This window comes from Mirounga leonina, unplaced genomic scaffold, assembly GCF_011800145.1.
Source record: "Mirounga leonina isolate KUSES-001 unplaced genomic scaffold, KU_Mleo_1.0 Mir_175, whole genome shotgun sequence".
In the NCBI taxonomy this organism is placed as follows: domain Eukaryota; kingdom Metazoa; phylum Chordata; class Mammalia; order Carnivora; family Phocidae; genus Mirounga; species Mirounga leonina.
In genome coordinates this window covers 14,314,366-14,336,815 of record NW_023270453.1, presented here as the reverse complement: position 1 = coordinate 14,336,815, position 22,450 = coordinate 14,314,366, and the positions used below count along the sequence as shown (strand labels likewise).

The following is a 22,450-nucleotide window of genomic DNA, read 5'->3' as shown; positions in this document are numbered from 1 at the left end:
GGAGGAAGCGAGACTAAAGGGGAAAACTGGGTGGGAAGGCGCCTCGGGAAGGTCCCGCGCATGCGCGGTGAGGCCTGTCTGACCGACCTTCAGCCGGTCCGGTACCATCATGTTCTCTCGGGCGGGCGTCGCTGGGCTCTCGGCCTGCGCCGTGCAGCCGCAATGGTATGGCGGTTTGCGGAAGGAACGGGAGGGTTGCGAGGAATGGAGGAGTTCGGTTAGGGGGAAGAGGAAGCGAGTGGAGGCGAGTGGGAGGACAGGGGTCGCAGGGCCTGCGAGGCCCCCAGTCCCTAGGAGGCCCCGGGAAGCCCAGATTGCAGGAAGCCCCTCCGATCCGGGAAGGGTGCTCAAAGGGGCTGCGGTGACAGTAAGGGCTCGCCACGTCTCTTGAGGCGGGGTGGGGCGGGGTGAGGGCCACGAGGAGCGGTCATCTTGGACCCCGGGGTTGAGACTTTAGTCTGAATTGATTTCAGGGCGGTCTGGGATGCACTCAACTAACACTCACGGAGCCCCTGCTGCGTGCGGGCTGGTGAAGACCGAGTCTTTCCCCGGGCCCACAAAGGGGGTGGGGAAGACCTAAGAAAAGGTCTAGGGAAGCTTAGGTTGTGCTTTCTGTCCTTGACGCCTTTTGGAACCCTCTAGTGCTGGGCAGGGTTTGCATGGGCCAGTAAGACCTGTTCGATTCAGCCAGGACGTGTATGTAGCGCGGGCTCTTTGCTGGGCACTATTGCATAAAATAAGTGCCTTCGTGGGCTTATGGTAGTTTGGGTGCAAAAGGGACCTTAAAAATCCGCCTGATGGCGATCGGAAGGGAAAGACACCTAGCCCTGTCTTGAAACCATTATGTTGAAGCAGTAACCCTGCAAGGTCATGAAATGGTCCGAAGGTCCTGAGGAGGAGGAGATAGATGGCTTTCAATCGCCATCTGTTAACTGCCGTGCAAGTTTAAGGAATTTAAACATTGGTTTCCGAAAAAAAAATTGCATATTAGAAGGCCACGCAATAGGCAGATAAACGTTGGTTTGTGGGTTGTACCATATCATAGGATGAAATGTCTTAAAGCTAGACAGAGTCTGGAAGAATTTCAGACGCGGTGCTAAGGGGATTATTGGCTAAAAGCTGAGTGTAGCAATTTTCCGGTTTTACAGTAAATAAGAATTCTAACGAGCTGCAGCGCAAAACTAGATTTTGTGTCCTAATTTTCATGTGGAGGGACTAGAAAGCCTTAATGGAAATAAGTACGTTTTTCATTAAGGAAATAATTCCTAACAATAGAGAAAAATTTTAGGGTAATGAGTAGGATGTGAATACCTACATAAAACTGTTGGTGGATTTGCCTTCAAAGTCAGATTTTTTTCTAATATTGAAAATGAGTATTCATGGCAATTAAGTCACCGTAGTTGGACTCTCAGTCATGTAGGTTGTCCCATTTGTTAATCACTCAGCACACATTTGTTGGGTGCCTGCCCTGCACCAAGTTCGTACTATGGAAAGTACTAAAAAGTGGTGCTAAACAAATACATAAGGTCTTAGTGAGCTTTATGGGACAGTTTCTGGCATGCAGTGGCGCTCAGCAAACATCAGCTCTCCTTCCCCTGTTGCGGTGCAGAAATGTCATCTGTCAGTATTTTCACCCGAGGTAGTATCCGAATTCATCTCTAAGAAATAGAAAGAGTTTCTGAAACGACAAAATAATTTGCGTAAAATTGTAGCAATTTTTAAAAAAAACTTGTAAGGCAGTTTGAAGATCTTATAATAAAGGATGGTTTTAAATAAGAGTAGTGTGACGGAACTGTTAGGCTCCTAAATTGGAACCTACATCAGCAGATACAGGTTGTAATCCGGACCTTAACCCCTTTAGAATGTTGGTTTTAAATTGGTAGGTTATGAATATTCATCAAACATCAAGGGAAAGCATTTTCACGTATTCCATTATTCTGGGTGGCCTTTTGCTTCCCGTTCATAATTGCCTTTTAAATTCAGAAATGAAAACCATCTTAATGTTTCACACTCCACAGAATTAATTTGGAAGGGGAGAAAAATAGCTTTGCCTTTACAGAACCAGGAAGGGGCATTTTCTCCGTTCTGTTTTGGTTATTGGAAGCTTTAAAAATGCCATTTGTTACTGTTACAGGTTTTGTTTCAGGGAGGTTAGCTTACTAACATTAGCTAAATATTAGGCCTTTTTAAAATCTTAGTGAAATTATATTAGTTGTTTAGGATATCAGTAAAATACCCAAAATTTCGGGAAATTAAACTTGTTTTTAAGTAGCATGTAAGAAAATGGAAATAAGGAAGAGAAGTGTGATTTTTTTTTTTTTTCCTGTCTTCAGATCAGGGGAAGATACATTTCTATTTTGTGTTCCCCATTCTCTAAAGTGGAACTGTTTTATGGTAGCATACCGATAGCCATTAATTGAATTATATTTGTGGAAAAGGAAGGGAGATGGCATTTCAGGAGACAGAAGGCAGATTACATTCTGAGATTGAGGTGGCAGATATTTATTTACTTGTAAAAGTAAAAAAATGTGAGGCATCGGGGTATGTAGTGTAGGAGATCCACTCTGGAGCCAACTACCAGGATTTGAATCTCGACTGCCACTCACCTCGCTGTGTGACCCTGGACAAGTTACTCAGTGTCTGTGCCACCATTTCTTCATCTGTTAAATGGAGGTAATAATAGTGCACAGTTCATTGGGTTAGCATGAAGATTAAATGAGTATTTGTAAAGAACATGGCGTGGTAGAAGAAATGCTGGTATGGATCCAGATACATGAATTGAAAACGACATTATGCAGTTCCTACATAAAATGTAATATAAGAAGGTTTATTGTACTTGCCAAACAAGACTGGATCATGGGTGGTCGTGGGGGAAAAGTGCCAGGGAGTCATTTTTCGGCGGACAGGCAGGTGATGGACTTTCATACAATCATGTATTATTAGAATTAGACATACTTCATAATTTCCCCCTAAGAATTAGCTGATGCTGCTGCTTCCTTAATTTTTACATTTATACAGCATACATCTTAACATTCTTGCAAACTCTGAAATTTCTTTAAGGAATCGTTCCCCTAGCAACCTTGCTGGGACTCCCTCCTCTATTACTGCTCTTAGTTTTGCTAACACTGCTGTATGATCATAGTAAATAATGGTAATCCACGGGGGCGCCTGGGTGGCTCAGTCGATTAAGCATCTGCCCTGGGATTGAGCCCCGAGTTGGGCTCCCTGCTCTGCAGAAAGACTGCTTCTCCCTCTGCCCCTCCCCCTGCTTGTGTACTTGCTCTCTCTCTCTCAAATAAAATCTTAAAAATTTTTTTTAATTTGATTTTTTAAACTTCACATAGGAGCACCTGTGTGGCTCAGTCTGTTGAGCGTCTGCCTTTGGCTTGGTCTTGATCCCAGGGTCCTGGGATCGAGTCCCACATCGGGCTCCCTGCTCGGCGGGGAGTCTGCTTCTCCCTCTGCCTGCCGCTCCCCCTGCTTGTGCTCTCTTTCTGTGTGTCAAATAAATAAATAAAATCTTTTAAAAATAATAATAAAATTAAAAATAACTTGGGACTCCCGGGTGGCTCAGTCAGTTAAGCGTCTGCCTTCGGCTCAGGTCATGATCCCAGGGTCCTGGGATCGAGTCCCGCATCAGGCTCTCTGCCCAGCAGGGAGTCTGCTTCTCCCTCTGCCGCTCCCCCCACTCATGTACGCTTGCTCTCTCTCACAAAAAATAAATAAAATCCTTAAAAAAAAATAATGGTAATCCACAACCTCTGACTTTTCTATCCACTATATCTGATATGTTTTAAGTTTCTCCAATAATCTCCCAAGGATTTCTCAGGATTTGATGCAGTTTCCAGAACAAACAACTGATTCAAAACTTTATATTTTCATTTGCAAAAATTATATATTCAGTAGAGCAAGCTGCCCCTAAAGAGTTGGGATCAGCTTATGGTTATTCTGTATGTACTCAAATTGTACTTAAAAATAACATAGACGTCTTTAGAACTGAATGAAAGCTAAACATGAGAGCACTTCAAAATAGGAAATTAGGGCATGTGCACAGCATAAAGAATCACAAAAGATCCTACCTCTTCATACCTCTCACTTGGGATACTTGTGGAAACCAAAACATTCTGTGTTCATCCAAATATGGCATGCAATTCAGATTTATTCCCTGATATTCTCTGACTAGAAACTTACGTCCGTTAAATTGGGAGTATTTGCCTAAATCCATAATGTCCAAACGTCACTCCTTATAGTCTATACATTTAGATTGGTTGGGGTGAAAAAGTAGGTATTACAAAAAAAAAAAAAAATCAACAAATGATGTTATTTTCCAAGCGCCATTATGAACAGATGTTAATGGAATGGTCAGTATGTCAGGTAAGTGCTCTGAAACAGCAGAACTTGTCAGTTTTTGACAACTTCCGTCTTATCCGTTAGTGGATCCATTCTTATAACTAAATCTAAAGTTTTTCATGTAGTCTCTGCCCTCTTCTCTATATTTCTTTGTCTATGGCTGCATAACACCAATAGTAAGATATATAAGTCAGATTTTGGGGCACCTGGGTGGCTCAGTCGGGTAAGCGTCTGCCTTTGGCTCGGGTCATGATCCCAGGGCTCTGTGACCGAGCCCCACATCGGGCTTCCTGCTCAGCGGGGAGTGTGCTTCTCCCTCTCCCTCTGCCCCCCCACTTGTGCTTGCTTTGTGTCTCTCTCTCAAATGAATAAAATCTTTAAAGAGAGGGAGAGAAAGGTTGTTAAAAATATAGGTTTTGGTTATGACCTTTTCAAACTTTTTATGCATATTATATACATATAATCACAGAAATGGGATCATAAAACATAATTTTATAATATCCTTTTCTGAAGGTATTGTGAAGAGGCTTTATTTTTTAGTACAGTTTCAGATTTCTAGAAAAGTTGAGTACAGAGGGTTCCAGATACCCACATCCCACTCTGGACAGTTTCTCCACTTAACCACATCTGTCATTGGTGTGGTGTATGTACTACAATTAATGAAACAATATTGATACATTATTAAGGTGCATGGTTTCATTAAGGTCATTCTTTTTGTGGTATATTCTGTAGGTTTTGACAAATACGTAATGACATGTATCTACCATTACAGAATAGTTTCACTGCCCTAAAAGTCTCCCCAGAATCCTAGCAACCACTGATCTTACTCTTGCTGTAGTTTTGTCTTTTCTGGAATGTCAGATAGTTGGAATCAGACAGTATATAACCATTTGAGATTGGCTTCTTTGCTTAGCAATATACAGTTAAGGTTCCTCCATATCTTCTGTGGCATGATAGCTCATTTATTTTTATTGCTGGATAACTCCATTGTATGGATGTACACGTTTTTCCATTCATTCACATATTGAAAGACATTGGTTGCCTCCAGTTTTTGGCGATTGTGAATAAAACTGCTATAAACATTTGTGTGCAGGTTTTTGTGTAGACATAAGTTTTCAGCTCAATTGGGTAAATACCTAGAAGCGTGATTGCTGTATCATATGTTAAGACTGTTTCGATTTTTAAGAAACTGTCAAACCATCTTCCGAAGTAGCTGTACCATTTTGTATTCCCACCAGCGATCAGTGAGAGTTCCTGTTGCTCCACATCCTTGCCATCATTTAGAATTGTCATTTAGGGCGCTTGGGTGGCTCAGTTGGTTAGGCGACTGCCTTCGGCTCAGGTCATGATCCTGGAGTCCCGGGATCAAGTCCCGCATCGGGCTCCCTGCTCGGCAGGGAGTCTGTTTCTCCCTCTGACCCTCCTCCCTCTCATGCTCTCTGTCTTTCATTCTCTCTCTCTCAAATAAATAAATAAAATCTCAAAAAAAAAAAGAATTGTCATTTAAAAAAAAATTCAGCCGTTCTTGGGGCACCTGGATGGCTCAGTCAGTTAAGCATCTGACTCTTGGTTTCAGCTCAGGTCATGATCTCAGGGTTGTGGGATCAAACCCTGAGACAGCTCCATGCTGGTCGTGGAGCCTGCTTAAGATTCTCTCTCTCTGCCTCCCTCTCTCAAAAAAAAAAAAAAAAAATTAGCCATTCTTACAGGTGTGAAGTGGTATTTCATTGTTTTAATTTGCAATTCCCTAATGACACGATACTGAGCGCCTTGTGCTTTTTTGCCATCTGTTTATCTTAGGCTTGTGTTTAGATCTTTTGTTCATTTTTTATTTGGGTGGTTTGTTTTCTTACTGAGTTTTAAGAGTTCTTTGTATATTTTAGATAACCGTCCTTTATCAGATAGGTATTTTGTAAACATTGTGTGGCTTGGATTTTCCTTCTCTTAATAGTGGCTTTTACAGAGCATAAGTTTTTAATAAAGTCCAGCTTAATCATTTTTTCTTTCATGGATCATGCTTTTCTTGTTTATCTAAAAACTTAGAGCCATACCCAAGGCACCTAGATTTTCTCCTGTGATATCTTATAGAAGTTTTATAGTTTTGTGTTTTATCCTTAAGATCTATGAGTCATTTCAAGTTAATTTTTGTGAAAGGTGTAGGATTATTATCTAGATTAATATTTTTCCATATGGATGTCCACTGTTTGGCACCACTTGTAGAAAAGTGTATCCTTTCGCCATTTAATTACCTTTGCTCCTGTATCAAACATGAATCAGTTGACTGTATTTGTGTGGGTCTATTTCTGGATTCTCTATTCCTTATGCTGTGTGTTTTATTCCCCAGACTTACTCATTCTGTAACTGGAAGCTGGTATCTCCCACTCCCCTTCACCCATTTTGCCTATCCCCCACCACCCCTCTCACCCTGGCAACCCTCAGTTTGTTCTCTGTGTTTGTAGGTCTCATTCTACTTTTTGTTTGTATTTTCATTTGTTTTTGTTCTTGTTTTTGACTTCACTTATGAGTGAAATTCTGGGTTCTCTCTTCCAGTGATCTACTTGCCCATTCTTTCACCAATACCATACTGTCTTGATTACCACACTTTTATAGTAAGTCTTGAAATCAGGTAGTGTCGGTTCTCTGGCTTTGTTCTTCAATATTGTGTTGGCTATTCTGGGTGTTTTGCTTTTCCATATAAATGTTAAAATCAGTTTATTGATATATATAAAACAACTTGCTGAGGTTTTGTCAAAAATTGTATTGATCAAGTTGGGAAGAATTGATATTTTAGTAACATTGAATCTTCCTATTCATGAGTATGGAATCTCTCTCCATTTATTTAGATCTTTCATCAGTTTTGTTGTTTTCTTGTGGCATATTTTGTTAGATTTATATGTAGTCTTTTTCTGTGTGTTTTTTAATTGTAAAATACACATAACAAATTTACTCTTAACCATTTTTTTAAAGATTTATTTCTATTTATATGTTACATATATTATGTATATTATATTTATAGATTTTATTTATTTGAGAGAAAGAACACCAGCTGGGGAGAGGGAGAAGCAGACTCCCTGCTGAGCAGGGAACCCCCCTTCCAGGCCCCCACCTCGGAGCTCCATCCTGGGATCGAGCTCCATCCTGGGATCGAGCTCCATCCTGGGATCGTGATCTGAGCCAAAGGCAGACGCTTAACTGACTGAGCCACCTAGGCACCCCCATCTTAACCATTTTTAAATCTACAATTCTATGATACTGTTTTTCTTTTTTTTTAATATGCTATTTTTCTAACTTGAAATTCCCAAGTGTTCATAGCTGATAAAAAGAAAGCAGTTGACTTTTGTATATATTGACCTTGTACTGTGCAACCTTACTATAATTGGTTCCAGGAGTTTTTTTGCCAATTCTTTGGGATTTTTCTACATAGACAGTTGTGTCATTTATGAACAAAGGTAGTTTTACTATTTCTTCCTTTCCAATCTGTAAACCTTTTATTTCCTGTTTGTCTTATTGCATTAGGTAGGACTTCCGGTACAATGTTGAATAGGAGTGAGGAGAGAGGACATCCTCGCCTTAGTCCCAGCCTTAGGGGGAAACTCCTAGTTTCTTATCATTAAACCACAGGGGTTTTGGGTAGATGTTCTTCATCAGGTGCAGGAAGTTCTCTATTCATAATTTGCTGAGGGTTTTATTTTTACTGTTAATGGGCATTAGATTTTGTCAAAAAATTTTTCTGCATTTATTGGCCATATGATTTTTCTTCTTTAACCTGTGGGTGTGATGGATTATATTATTTGTTTTTTAAATGATGAACCAGCCTTGCATACCTGGAATAAATCTCACTTGGTTGTGGTATAAAATTCATTTTAATATATTGTTGGATTCAATTTGCTAATCTTTTGTTGAGGAATTCTGCATCTATGTTCATGAGAGACAATGTCCTTTAATTTTCATTTCTTACAATGATTTTATCTGGTTTTGATATTGGGGTAATGCTGGCCTCATAAAATTAGGAAATTTCCCTCTGCTTCTAATTCTACTTCCCTATTTTGGCACCAACATCCATGTTCCATGAGTTAGAGATCTGTATCTCAAGGCTCAAAAATCTCACGTTTCCCAAGCCCATTGGACATTTCCACCTTGTCCCATGGTCTTTATGTCATATTCATTAAAATTCATTATCTCTAGAGAGATCATCCCCATTCAGTTTTTCTACCTTGGTTAATGACACTGTCCACTCAGGTCATTAAATTGGAAATCATTCTTACTGGTTTCCTCTTCACTCTTGAGAACTTGCTCATAAATCTAGTCTTCCTGTTGCTTTGCCAACATGTTAGTTCACATTCTTGCCTTCTCCAGTCTGAAAACTGCAGCAGCCCCCTGCAGTCCCCATGTCATCAATATTCCAACATCATTTTGTGTTTTTCACTGCCATCTGAGGTACTTTACTGAAAAACTAAACTGGTTGTGGGCTTGTATGTATTCATTGTTTCCCTGCTACCTATAAAATAAAATTTAAATTAACCCAACCTATGTCTCCAGCTTCAAAACTACATCCTGTTTGGGAATGTCCTCCTTAGGCCTTCTTTCTTTATGCACAAATTCACAGATTCTTCAGTTCTCCCATGGAGCTTTCTGAGCCAACACAGACACTTTGTAGAGATTTAAGGCCTAACAGATAATTTCTATTTGATAGCATGTTGTCTTCCTTAGTAGGGTGGCAATCCTCTCGTATTTATCTTTCATAAATGTAGATGTGTGTGTGTATATTTAACATACATTGAAGTCAAATCATTTTTACTTTTATGCATTAGCACTGTAATCATAAAGATTAGAAAAATATTTAATGTACATTTTATGTAAATCTTAAGTTTTTATGAATCTTGTTTATGAAATAATAGTATGCTTCCTGTGGTCACAGACCATGTCCGGGAGCATAGTAGATGCTTAGCACATTTTTCTTTTTTAAGATTTTATTTATTTATTTTAGAGAAAGAGAGAGCATGAGCGGGGAGGAGAGGGAGAATTAGGCTCCCCGCTGAGCAGGGAGCCCGATGCAGGATTCGATCCCAGGATCCTGAGATCATGACCTGTGCTGAAGGCAGATGCTTAACCGACTGAGCCACCCAGGCGCCCCTGCTTAGTACATTTTTTCTGAGTTGAAGAAGAACTGGTTTAAATAAACTGTACTTTAACACATGTGGTCATGTTAGAATGTATAATTGATCCTAAGTGTTCAGTGAACTAAGGAAGTCAAGGTAGCTTTTTATAGGTGGCTGACCTTGGTTTTAAGTATACTTGGATAGCCTAACAATGGGAAGGACTTTTTTGTCATGGAAACTGTACAGGGGGAGGCATGAAGGTGGGACTAGGAGCATGTGTGATCTCCATCGTGACTGGTGGAAGGTCTGTGCTGTTAAGGCAGATGAAATGAGGCCTTTGGTAGTAAGGTTTGGTATCAGTATTAAGGGATTAAATATGTGTGTGTATGTGTATAAATATCTGTATATCAGAGTCCTATATTTAATAGATTGTTTTTTTATGGGGCATTCTTTAAATGTATTTGATAGTTTTTCTTGTATCAGGGGCTCTTTTTCAGAAAACTAAAATATTTTTAAAATCTTCATTTTCAGGATCCAAGTTCGAAATATGGCAACTTTAAAAGATAGTAAGTACTTAATCTCGATATGTGAATTAAGAAAAGCTAATTTTTGACAAATAGAAATAAAAATATGCTGCTTGAGCCCATTGTATGTTTGATAAAACTTGACAAAATATTCTTTTTGTCAATTTGTGTGTGACATTGACCTGGTTTTGGAAAAGACCAGTGTGAGGCAACACACGGTGGTTCTGATTCTGTTGTCTGTACCATGACAGTGATAGCGGTAGAAGAAGCTATTTAAATGTTTTTAATGTGTGCCGCCCCGTTCTGCGGCCATCTTATTCTAAGTGGCAGCTGCGTTTGACCTTCTGTTAGCTTTCCCGTGGCCTCCTTGCCTGTCTGAGCAGCGGCTGGCTTTCACCTTTGCTCAGTACTCGTTCTAACTTCAAGCCTCAATTGGCATCATGCTGTTAATCGATGGTCTAAGTGCTACTTACTCTACCTCACAGTTTAGAAAGCTATTGCGATAAATTCACAAGTGAAATGGTAACTCCTTTATCATAACACGCTATTTCTCTTTTTCAGTTACCAGGCGACTGAAGTCAATCAAAAACATCCAGAAAATCACCAAGTCTATGAAAATGGTAGCGGCAGCAAAATATGCCCGAGCCGAGAGGGAGCTGAAACCAGCTCGAGTATATGGAATCGGATCTTTGGGTAAGTGAAGGGTATAATTCACAAGTTACGAAGAGCTGTTTAACAAAGATCACCACTAATGACTTTTATTTGGTGCTTGGTGACGACAGGTCTAGTCTGAGTGTTAGACAGTCCTCGTTTCTCACAACAATCCTACAAGGGTCAGAACTGCTAGAGTCCCTGCTTTACAGATGAGAAACACTAAAATCAAGTACCTTGCCCAAGGTCACATACTTAGTGGTTTGGCATCAAAGCCTGCCTGTTAACCGCTGTATGTGACTGTGAATATTGAAAATACTTTGAGGGCGCCTGGGTGGCTCAGTTGGTTAAGCAACTGCCTTCGGCTCAGGTCATGATCCTGGAGTCCCGGGATCGAGTCCCACGTCGGACTCCCTGCTCGGCAGGGAGCCTGCTTCTGCCTCTGACCCTCTCCCCTCTCATGTGCTCTCTCTCATTCTCTCTGTCTCAAATAAATAAATAAAATCTTTAAAAAAAAAAGAAAATACTTTGAAAATTTTCCCAGATTATTAACTGTATATTCAAAAGAACTTAGAAATATAGTGCATTCGACTTAGGTGCTTGATGTCGTCCTGTGATGTTGTGATGTTGTGATGTGCTGGTTTAAGACTGCGGGGTGCAGAGGTGATAGCCTGCAGTGGAGTTGACTGAGCAGGCATGGACAGGACTCATGAATACTTGAGTGGAATGTTTAAACTCAACCATAAAGAAGGCAAATTTTGCTTATTAACTTTGCGTGAGAAAATGATAGAGCAGTAGGCCTTGGTGGAAATGAGTCCTCGCTCTAAAAATGCCACATTTAGTTTCATGTAACAGGTGCAGAGGACAGTTGGTAGGTTAGCTTTCAGCGATCCTTATCAACCCCAGCCCTTTGCTCTCACGAGTCCCATTCGCTGCACAATAAATCCTAAGCACCTTAGTGGCTCAGTAAAGTTTGATAAATTACATATTTATATGAAAAGGGAAAGTTATTTCAATATTTACCTTTTTTGCTGCTATGAATAAGTATAATAAATTTGTTTCCCTCCAAAGTCCATAATCACAAAATTATCTCATGAAGAAACTGGCTTAGATGTCTGATTAGAGTATTTGTGGTAAAATATTAAAAATTCAAGCCAAGGCTGCCAATCAGTTCTGAAGTCCTTCAAACCAAATACTACCTGCTAGATATTAAGTGGCTAATTATTTTAAATATTTAAATTAGAAAATTTTAACAGGCATTTTATGCTGTACAATATAAAACATAAAAAGAGACTTAAAAGAAATATTCTCGGGGCGCCCGGGTGGCTCAGTTGTTAAGCGTCTGCCTTCGGCTCAGGTCATGATCCCAGGGTCCCGGGATCGAGTCCCACATCGGGCTCCCTGCTCAGCGGGAAGCCTGCTTCTTCCTCTCCCACTCCCCCTGCTTGTGTTCCTGCTCTCGCTGTCTCTCTCTCTGTCAAATAAATAAATAAAATCTTTAAAAAAAAAAAAAAAAGAAATATTCTCCCCATTCCCCTGAACTTTGGAGTTGAATATTTACTTCTCTCTGCTTTTGGTTTGTTTGTTTCAAAATTTTATTTAAATTCTAGTTGGGGTCACCTGGGTGGCTCATTTGGTTAAGTGTTCGACTCTTGATCTCAGCTCAGGCCTTGCTCTCAGTGGTGAGTTCAAGCCCTGCATTGGGCTCCATGCCCAGGGTGGAGCCTCTTTAAAAAGAAAAAAAAAAAATTATCTAGTTAGTTAACATATAGTGTAACATTGGTTTCAGGAGTCGAACTTAGTGATTCATCACTTATATACAACACCCAGTGCTCATCACAATAAGTGCCCTCCTTAATGCCCATCACTCCACTTCTCTGCTTTTTATGGAGGGACCTCAGGTTTTGGCGTTTGAGAATCCCTGCTCTATAATGAAAAAGGTAATAGCAGGAATTTTGTTGAAATGGGCGAATGTGGTGGCTGTGAAGATGCACCTTGTACCTACAGGGGCACCAGCTGCTGGAATTCACCCTGCGTTTGCACCCAGGCCATGCTTCCTACGGGCCATGCCTAGCCAGCACCTGAGCAGGCAGGATACTTGAGCAAGCACGTTCTTGGGAGACTTGCAGCCTCCCCAGTGGTCTTGCTGAACTTCCCCGAAACTGCACAGTGGTCCAGGAAGCTGCCACCCGACCTCTCTTCCCTCTTTCCCGCAGGTCAGACCTGCATCATGTTGTGATGGCCCTTCTGACTCCTTCCTGCCTTTTCCCACAGCCATTTCCTCTGTTTTCCCCAGTAAAATCTGTGTATATTTCATCCCATTTAATCCCCTCTTGGCCTCTGCTGCTGACAAGGCTAGACCAACCAAGTAAGGTGGTCAAAGCAATCCCCAGAATAAAAGTGGCATCTGCTATTTTAATGCCAACAGTTTTTATAAGAGCTTGATATGCAGATTATATGAACAGGTCAGTGAATATTTGCTTCTTACTTTTTTGCTTGTATATTGACGATTTGCATCCTTCCCAAGTCTGGTATCTAGGTAAGTTGGTACTCTGTAATTCAGACCTCCTTATAAATTCTTTAATTGTACTAGAGATTTCTTTAAGTCAACATTTGAGGTAAATTGACCACTAATTGGCCCTTGGAGCCTTTATCACATAGAGAATTAAACCTTTATGGTTTTCAACCTGATTATAAATGGAATAAGTACACAGACAGTTTTGATTATATCAGATGCCACCTACATTTAAATGCATCATTTCGAAAACAGCCAACTCTTTCAGCTCTTTTGTAAATTAGGGATCTTTGCTTTATTTTGTATATGTTACATATTTTTAAATTCTTGCTTTTTTGTTTGTATTTAAGCTCTGTATGAAAAAGCTGATATTAAGGTGCCTGAAGACAAGAAGAAACACCTCCTTATTGGTGTGTCCTCAGATCGAGGGCTCTGTGGTGCTATTCATTCCTCGGTTGCTAAACAGATGAAAAGTGAGGCAGCCACGCTCACAGCAGCTGGGAAAGAAGTCATGCTTGTTGGAATTGGTGATAAAATCAGGGGTATACTTCATAGGTAATTTAAATAGATACTGTTTATGTGTAAATGGGTGCAAGCATGAGTAAGTGGGAGTATCTTTGATAGTTTATTTCAGCAAGGTGTGTCTTTTTTTGGTTACCTATTTTTATTTTATTTTATTTTTTTTTGTCATTTTATTTTATTTTATTATTTTTTTTAAATTCTTATGTTAATCCTCATACATTACATCATTAGTTTTAGATGAAGTGTTCCATGATTCATTGTTTGTGCACAACACCCAGTGCTCCATGCAGAATGTGCCCTCCTCAATACCCACCACCAGGCTAACCCATCCTCCCACCCGCCTCCCCTCTAGAACCCTGTTTGTTTTTCAGAGTCCATCGTCTCTCATGGTTCGTCTACCCCTCTGATTTCCCCCGCTTCATTCTTCCCCTCCCGCTACCTTCTTCTTCTTTTTTTCTTTTCTTAACATATATTGCATTATTTGTTTCAGAGGTACAGATCTGAGATTCAACAGTCTTGCACAATTCACAGCGCTTACCAGAGCACATACCCTCCCCAGTGTCCATCACCCAGTCACCCCATCCCTCCCACCCCACCCCCCACTCCAACAACACTCAGTTTGTTTCCTGCGATTAAGAATTCCTCATATCAGTGAGATCATATGATACATGTCTTTCTCTTTTTGACTTATTTCACTCAACATAATACCCTCCAGTTCCATCCACGTCGTTGCAAATTGGTTACCTATTTTTATACCCATAGAGAGGGTTTTGTTTTGTTTTTGTTTTTTTAGGACAATCAGAATATATAGATTTCTTCTGTTTTTTTACTTGTGTTTCTCCTTCATCCAACCCATGAGTGGAACACAGTAGGAATATCAAAAGCTAGTTGCCATTTTAAACAAAAAAGGACTCTGAAGAGCTAGCACAGCCTGGAAATGTCAGAAGTGAACAGCAGTTAATTGAGATGGGAAGAAGAGAAATCAAGGCATAGAGAAATATAACACAAGAGAGGCCTGATTATTAGTCCTTAGTTCTTGGCAGCCACTAAATAATCATAATAATGGATGGAACAACTCCATTCAGTGAACACCCCCCTCCCCCCCAAAAAAAAACTTGATCCAAAGTGATAATACTTTCCCTCGTTCCCTGTGTTCGGCAGAAGTATTCCTTTAAACTACTCTGTGTGATCTGATTCTCTTGTAGGACTCACTCTGACCAGTTTCTGGTGTCCTTCAAAGAAGTAGGAAGAAAACCTCCTACTTTTGGGGATGCGTCCACTATTGCCCTTGAACTGCTAAATTCCGGATATGAATTTGATGAAGGGTCTATCATCTTTAATCAGTTCAGGCAAGAAAAATTTAGAAATCGAAGCTTTTTCATGCTTGTGTTCGTCCTTTAAAATAAGTAAATGCTTACTTAACAGTTTATTATTTTGAGATTGACATTTGCTCGTATAATTTCTAGGTCTGTCATCTCCTACAAGACAGAAGAAAAGCCCATCTTTTCCCTTGAAACTGTTGCAAGTGCTGGTAAGTAGTTTTTGCAGGAAAAGGATTTTTCTGTGTAGAAAGCAGAGGTTTATACCTTTGGGAAAATAGTGTTTGTCAGGATGGCCTGTTTCGGCAGTAACAGAACCGTGTTGGGCTTTATCACCGTCTGTCAGTGGCTTCCATGATCTCTTGATCCATTCATTAATGACTCTGACTCCATTCCTTCATTAAGAGAACATAAATAAATAAATGATTAGATGTGTTTTCTGTTCTCAGAGATTGAAGAGCCTAGCTAGAATTGGCTTTGCAGTCTCTGTCTGGGCACTCTCCCAAAGCACAGTATATTCAGCAGCTCTGGAGTCGTGACATGAACAGTCCTCACAACTGATTTGCGTTGACTCAGTCAGTTCTCTTGTCTTACTGTTTGACTAACGTCATCATTGCTCAGGGTAGCATCATAGAAATAATATTCTGGAACCGATTTTATTTTCCTGAGGCATTTTCCCCTTCTGTACATAGTATTTCCTGTATTAAGATGTATACTTTTTAAACATTTTAATGTCTCTGAAGTTGGGATGTTTCTGCCAGTCAATGGCATGCCATTTTTAATTGTTGTTATTTTCTTTCTTAATGGTCTAAAATCGGGGTTATCATCCATAGCATTTTAAGTTTGATGAAGTACAATACTTTAGCACTTTACCCTAATAAATGAAGGTTGAGGTGTGCCACTAAATTTCTGCATTGTAATCAACAAGATGTAAGTCGGTCTCTGATTCCTGCCCTGCTCTTCTGTATTCCATTTCCCTCTCATTTACCTGATGGACACCTGCAGATTTCTCCAATAATCAAATGGCTAATTTGGGATTTTTGTATTCCACTAAATGAGTTTCAGTTTTTTCATTCATTCTTTTATTTTTTAAAAAAATATTTATTGAGTATTTGCTGACATTGTGCCAGGCACTCTGTTTGATGCTATCCAGAGGACCTCATGACCATGAAATGCAGAGAATTTATTTTAATTGTTCGCTTCTTAGGTTTTAGTAAGTTAAGCATTTACAGTAGAATTTCAAATGCTTTGTTTACACATTATATTTTGGTGAAAACCTATAATCTATAGTGTGGAAATAGATGAAACTTTCAGAACTGAATGTTTTAACCTATCTTACATTGACTTCTGCTCTGTAATTATTAAGCGTTTTTATACTGGTAAGCTGTTTTTGTTTAATCCCTCTTTGCACTATGTAACTTCAAAGAAATTTATGACTTATTCTTTCAGAGAGCATGAGTATCTATGATGATATTGATGCTGACGTGCTGCAGAATTACCAAGAATACAATCTGGCCAGCATCATCTACTATTCTCTAAAGGAATCCACCACGAGTGAGCAAAGTGCCAGGATGACGGCCATGGACAACGCTAGCAAGAACGCTTGTAAGCACACAGTGGATCTCTTCTGAAAGCGTTATTCTCTTGCTGAGAGTAGCATGAGGACCTTTGCATCAAAAACATTACTGTCCCTTGAGTAGACCAGGAAACAAGAGAACAAGGATCTAGTCCCAGTCCTCAGTTCTCTTGTCTTACTGTTTGAGTAAGACACTGATTCTGCCACTGATTCTATGACATTTTTGACCAATGACCATCTCTTTCCTTGAATTTTTCCGTCTCAAAAGACAGACAAATAATCATCTCTGCCTTTAAGGAAGTATATCTCACTTGGTAGGCAGTAAATTTGCAAGTACTTTGAAAAGGTATCTATGGAAGAGGTAAAAATATCTTTGTGAAATTTTTTGAGAGGCCAGGTTTGGTACCCAAAAACACATAAAAATTCTTATTTTTAAATTAAGCAACATACATCTCTGAATACATTAAGGAATGAGTTATTCTTTCGTAGTGTGAGATAGTGTTGTCTAATCCCTTTGTTTTGTTTGTTTGTAGCCGAGATGATTGACAAACTGACCTTGACGTTCAACCGCACCCGCCAGGCTGTCATCACGAAAGAGTTGATTGAAATCATCTCCGGCGCAGCAGCTCTGTAAGTAGCAGCAGATTGCCTCCAGACACTTTTCCTCCTCTCTTCCGTGTCTGCTGGCTTAACGTGACGATGTTTCAGTTTCGCTTTTGTTGTGCTAAAGGTGAAATGATCCGTTGCCTAACCTTGTAATCTACCTTAAGGATATAAAGATTTGGTGAAAATGAGATCTCTGGTTTCTTCTGCTTCTTTCAAGCTGAAACCTTTGGGCTTAGTTTCTTCTTTTAGAAATCAGTATATTGTTAGCTCTCACTTTCCTAAAACATTAGGAATAAAGATGTAAATAATTTAGTATCATTTATAAAATCTATCTTTGGAACTTAAAACATTACAAACCAAGCTTTCCAACTATAGGACTGGTTTTGGGTTTGGTTTCACTTAAATCTTGGGTTTTTTGGTAAATCTTGGTCAAAATTGGTTCTTCACTTACTAAATTTTCTATGTTAGTACCATATGATAATGTAGCATTTTCCTCAAGAAAATTTCTTGGTTGTCTAGAAATGTTAAGGTTGGGGCGCCTGGGTGGCTCAGCCGTTAAGCGTCTGCCTTCGGCTCGGGTCGTGGTCCCAGAGTCCTGGGATCGAGCCCCACATCGGGCTCCCTGCTCGGCGGGAAGCCTGCTTCTTCCTCTCCCACTCCCCCTGCTTGTGTTCCCTCTCTCGCTATGTCTCTGTCAAATAAATAAATAAAATCTTAAAAAAAAAAAAAAAAGAAATGTTAAGGTTTATGAAACCAGGGTTGAGAAAATGGGGAGTCTATTTTTAAAATGACTAAACTGAACCCCCACCGTGTGTCAAGTTCAGTGCTAGGAAGTGTCAAAGGATGTGACCAAGGCTTTGCTATTGTAACAGGATAACAAAAATACGTAGGTAATTGTGATGAGAGGTAAATGTATAGTAAGTTATCTTTGACTCTTCTTTCTCACCTCCTCCTAATTGGTCACTAAGTTCTGTAAATTTTACCTTGTTAATATCCCTTGACTCTTTCCCCTTTATGCCCACCTAATGCAGATCCTTGTCATTTCTCTCCTGAATTAATAAGGATATCAAGTGCCCCTTATGTGTCAGACCCTGTGCTAGACACTGAGGATGTAGTAGGGACAGTATTTGCCCTCAGAGAGCTCACAGCCTCCACAGGGAAACTCTTTTCTTCTTTTCTAATTATCTTAGACATTGCAGGAGAAAAGAGGGTCAGCGTACTATGGCTCAGAGCCAAGAGCAGTTTTGACATTTTGAAAGGGTTATTTTGTTTAAAAAAAGAGACAGTATGTGACTCACAAAGCCTACAATATTTACTGTCTGGCCTTGCAACAGGCTGTTACAAGGAAAAGAATAGAATCCATTCTCTTACATAATCATCCTGCAGAACACCTTAGCTTGAGATAATGTGATCCTGTGTTTTCTGGCCACCAACACTCTCTAGTCTAGTCTTAACCACCACGTCTCACTTCCCCTTGAACTTCAGCCGCATTGATGTACTTCAGTTCTACAAACACGTCATGTGCTTTTGCCTGAAATGCCATTCTTTTCTTCCTTTTGCACCCTGGATTCTTCATCTGATAGACAGACTTCCATTTCTCTCTCTCCTGAATTGAGAGAAGCCTTTCTTCCAGGAAGCCTTCCTTCACCATTCGGGTGGAGCACCCTTTAGCATCCTGTGCTTCCCCTTTTCAGCATTTACACTATTTTATTAGGAATTGCCTTTTTATTTGCCTGTACTCCTGTGGCTTGGGAGGGACTGTGTCTTACTTTTGTAGCCCTACCACCTGGCACATACTTCCTCGGTAAATACTTGTTGAGCGAATGAGTGATGTGCCCTAAGAGGTGGAAATTCAGAAGAGGGAGAGATAACATTTCAGTGGGTGTGTGAAAATGTGGATCCGTGTTTGAGAATCAGGAATAGATAGGTTCGTCACTAAGGTGAAATTTAAATTGGGTATTAAGTAATTCCTTAAATACTTAAGGAAGTATTATCTCCCCAGGATAGAAACTGGGCAGAATGCCAAAGAGACACACAAAACTGATGGAGACCATTGTATAAGTTGTCAGTCAGATCCATCAGCTTTGCTAGCCCAGGCGTTCTTGTCTTAGTTTGCTTTCCAAGCAGGACTTTGTTAAGACTAACCCATCTCTCAGTCTAGTCACTAATGTTGTGTTAGCATCAGAGAGTACAGTGCAATGATGAATGGCCCTGCCACTTCCTAGCATGATAAACTTGGGTGTGATACTCTTTCTGTGACTCAGTTTTGTCCTATAACACGGGGGCTAAGGCGAGGATTACATAAGCATATTATTCATTCTCTTCCTTGCTGTATGTCCTACTGCTAATGCTAAGCTGTTTTCTTCTTGGGTGGTAAGTGTGAGGGGGCCTGGGGGAGAAAGCTGCATTCTGAAGGTTCTAGGGACTGTGATCCAGGGAACCAAGGATCCTGTTTTGCTCTTGAAAAAGGAATGCTGGGAATAAAACGCGAGGAGACAGCATCTGCAGTATTGAGGACTGCCCTCTTCCTTGACTAGAAATATGGGAAACCTGGCTAAAAAGGAGCAAAACCAGGGGAAATGAGGAGAGGGAGACTGGGACATAAAAACTGAGAATCAGAAATTGACTATTAAATTTTGGCTCTCTAGAAAAGTAGTCTAAATCCTTTAGGGTTGGCTGTGCAGTCCAAGCTTGGAGTGTGTGTATGAGTGGATTGCATGCTCTGTAACCGATCAATTATTCTGGTTAAAACTTTACTGTTTAATACAAACACATTTGATTCCTTAGTAATACACTGTGTGCTATTTATCGGGCTTCAATTACACTTCAGTTACACTTACGTGGTCTTGCCTTCTTGCATCAACATGGTTTTATTGTTCCAACCAGAATGAAATTAGTAACTTTTTATAACAGGCATCGGATCTGTTTTAAAGGAATAGTTTGGTAACTAACTTACATGATTTCCTCGAGATACCGAGTGTGGAAACGGATGTTTTTAGTTGGAAATGATACCTGATTAACTAGCATGGATTGCTTCTTGACTGGCTTGTTTTGTCTTTTTTTCTAACATAATAACCAGGGATTAATGAAAACCAAGTTTCATCCTCAGACAAGAGGTAAAGTGGCAATATTTCACACTCTCTCCCCTAACCCCACCAGAAAGAAATTTAGCTAGATACGATTGACACTGATGAAGCAAGTGAAACAGATTCTCTGAGATTTAGATTTTGGCCCATTTATAGTAGCTGCCAGCTTGTGGTAGCATATGGGTAATGCCAGGCACTTTTTTTTTTGATTTATTAAATAAACTTTACGGATAGAGAATTAGCATTATTTTGAAATATTAAATATAGACTGGTGGTTCTCAAACTTGATGATCTCAGGACCCCTTCACCTCTGACATAATAGAAGAGAGCTAGATTCTCATTTGTTTCTGTATTCATTCTGTCCTGATAGTACATGTCATTTAGCCCTGGAAAATGCTACCATGTACTCTTGAGAATGAGTAAAACAGGCAAATAAGAAAGTAGTTTGCCTTCATGGACCGCGTGGAAAAGTCCCTAGACCAAAATTTGAGAACAACTAGTATATAGTAACATTTTATTGTGTAAAGTCAGTTCTTTAAACCCCACTTAAATAGGTATTGTCTCTTGACATCATTATTTTTCCCTCCAAAACTGACTTTTATTTGTTCTGTACTTTGTTTTTCAGATAAAGAAGGAAAATTCAGCCAGCGGATTTTATTTTTAGCTTACTGTTGTCCTTGTCAGAAGAAATTGTTGGTCCATTGTTTAAACTACTAAAGACAGCAAGAGGTTTGTAAATTATCTTACAATAAACAACTTACCGAAAGAAAATCACTGTCTTTTCTTATTATATAGGAACAGTAGTTAATAGTTTTCAAAGTGGGATGTTAAAAGTACTTAAAAATATTGACCTGCTACTGCTAAAATTTTTTGGTAAGAAGATAATCTAAGAGCCTCTGCTGATTTTACAGTTCCAGAACACCCTTCGCAAGTCCAGAGTATTTGGGGTTGGGGGGAAGGAAGAGGCAGCAGGCCACAAGCTAGCCCAGCCTTTCATTCTTCTGCTCTTTCAAAAAGAACATCCAACAAAATGAAGTAAAAATGCTATTGGAGTCATTTGCTCTTTCTCATCTATGGGATATAGAATTCCAGGCATATACTTACTTTAAATTTTAAATATCAGGGCACCTGAGTGGCTCAGTTGGGTAAGTGACTGCCTTTGGCTCAGGTCATGCTCTCAGGGTCCTGGGACCGAGCCCCCCGTTGGGCTCTCTGCTCAGTGGGAGTCTGCTTCTCCCTCTCTGTGATCTCTTTCACACTCGCTCTCTCAAATAAATAAATAAAATCTTCAATAAATAAATAAATAAAATTTAAGTAACTTTTCCAAGCACTGAGAAATCTTTCAGTATGATAACTCATTCCATATTCACATTTAGATAACCATTAAGATTGGATGCCTAACCTGATTATGCACAAGTTGGCTGTGCCAAAATGTCAGGGTTTTCCTATTTGTTTAAAATAGGGAAATTATTTTTTTAATTACAAAAGTAATATATAAATTACAAAAAGAACTATAAAAAAATAATATATAAAAATATAGGGGCGCCTGGGTGGCTCAGTAATAAGCGTCTGCCTTCAGCTCAGGTCATGATCCCGGGGTCCTGGGATCGAGCCCCGCATCGGGCTCCCTGCTCCGTGGAAGGACTGCCTCTCCCTCTCCCACTCCCCCGCTTGTGTTCCCTCTCTCGCTGTCTGTCTCGCTGTCAAATAAATAAAAACTTTTAAATACATATATATATATATAATATACCCATTCTCATTTAACAATTTGTATGCTGCTCTTGACTTTTAAAAACCATTAAATACATCTATTTAGAAAGATTTCTTCAAATGCTTTATTATTTTGCCAACAACTATTTTTACAAAAATGAAGTGAATGGTAAGTAATATAAAAATTGATGAGCAACCACAAGCCTGTAAGGAGCAGTACTGCCTTCTTACAAGAAGGCTGCGGAAGAGAAACTGAACAGCACCCAGGGTCCTTTTCTAGCTTCCCTGAGCCTTTACAGGAATCACTTGACGGGTGGATGAATGAGGCTGAGGCATCGGGCAGACACGTACGTGTGTTCAAACTACTAGATCACCTTCAGGAATGTTAGCGAGGAATGGGGCTAGGTGGCGTTTTTTATCTTGCTTCTAAACACGTTGGCCCATCTCCAGTTTTGAGGACAACAGAACACTTCCATGAGGGTGAACTGCATA

At 39.9% G+C, this 22,450-nt stretch overlaps 1 protein-coding gene across 3 annotated transcripts; it reads left to right on the top strand.

Annotated features, from left to right (window-relative positions):
- Nucleotides 1-6: 6 nt before the first annotated feature.
- Nucleotides 7-21,019, top strand: ATP5F1C (ATP synthase F1 subunit gamma). Of its 3 annotated transcripts, XM_035021683.1 has the most exons (10): nucleotides 7-165; nucleotides 9,981-10,015; nucleotides 10,535-10,666; nucleotides 13,490-13,694; nucleotides 14,867-15,010; nucleotides 15,128-15,192; nucleotides 16,430-16,585; nucleotides 17,090-17,186; nucleotides 20,242-20,278; nucleotides 20,874-21,019. In XM_035021683.1, the coding sequence occupies exons 1-9, from the start codon at nucleotides 110-112 to the stop codon at nucleotides 20,246-20,248; spliced, it is 897 nt and encodes a 298-aa protein (XP_034877574.1). In that variant the 5' UTR covers nucleotides 7-109; the 3' UTR covers nucleotides 20,249-20,278; nucleotides 20,874-21,019. The 3 variants fall into 3 exon arrangements, with proteins under 3 accessions (XP_034877574.1, XP_034877576.1, XP_034877577.1); XM_035021685.1 differs by lacking the exon at nucleotides 20,242-20,278; XM_035021686.1 differs by lacking the exons at nucleotides 20,242-20,278; nucleotides 20,874-21,019 and having other exon boundaries at nucleotides 17,090-17,190.
- The last annotated feature ends 1,431 nt before the right edge of the window (nucleotides 21,020-22,450 follow it).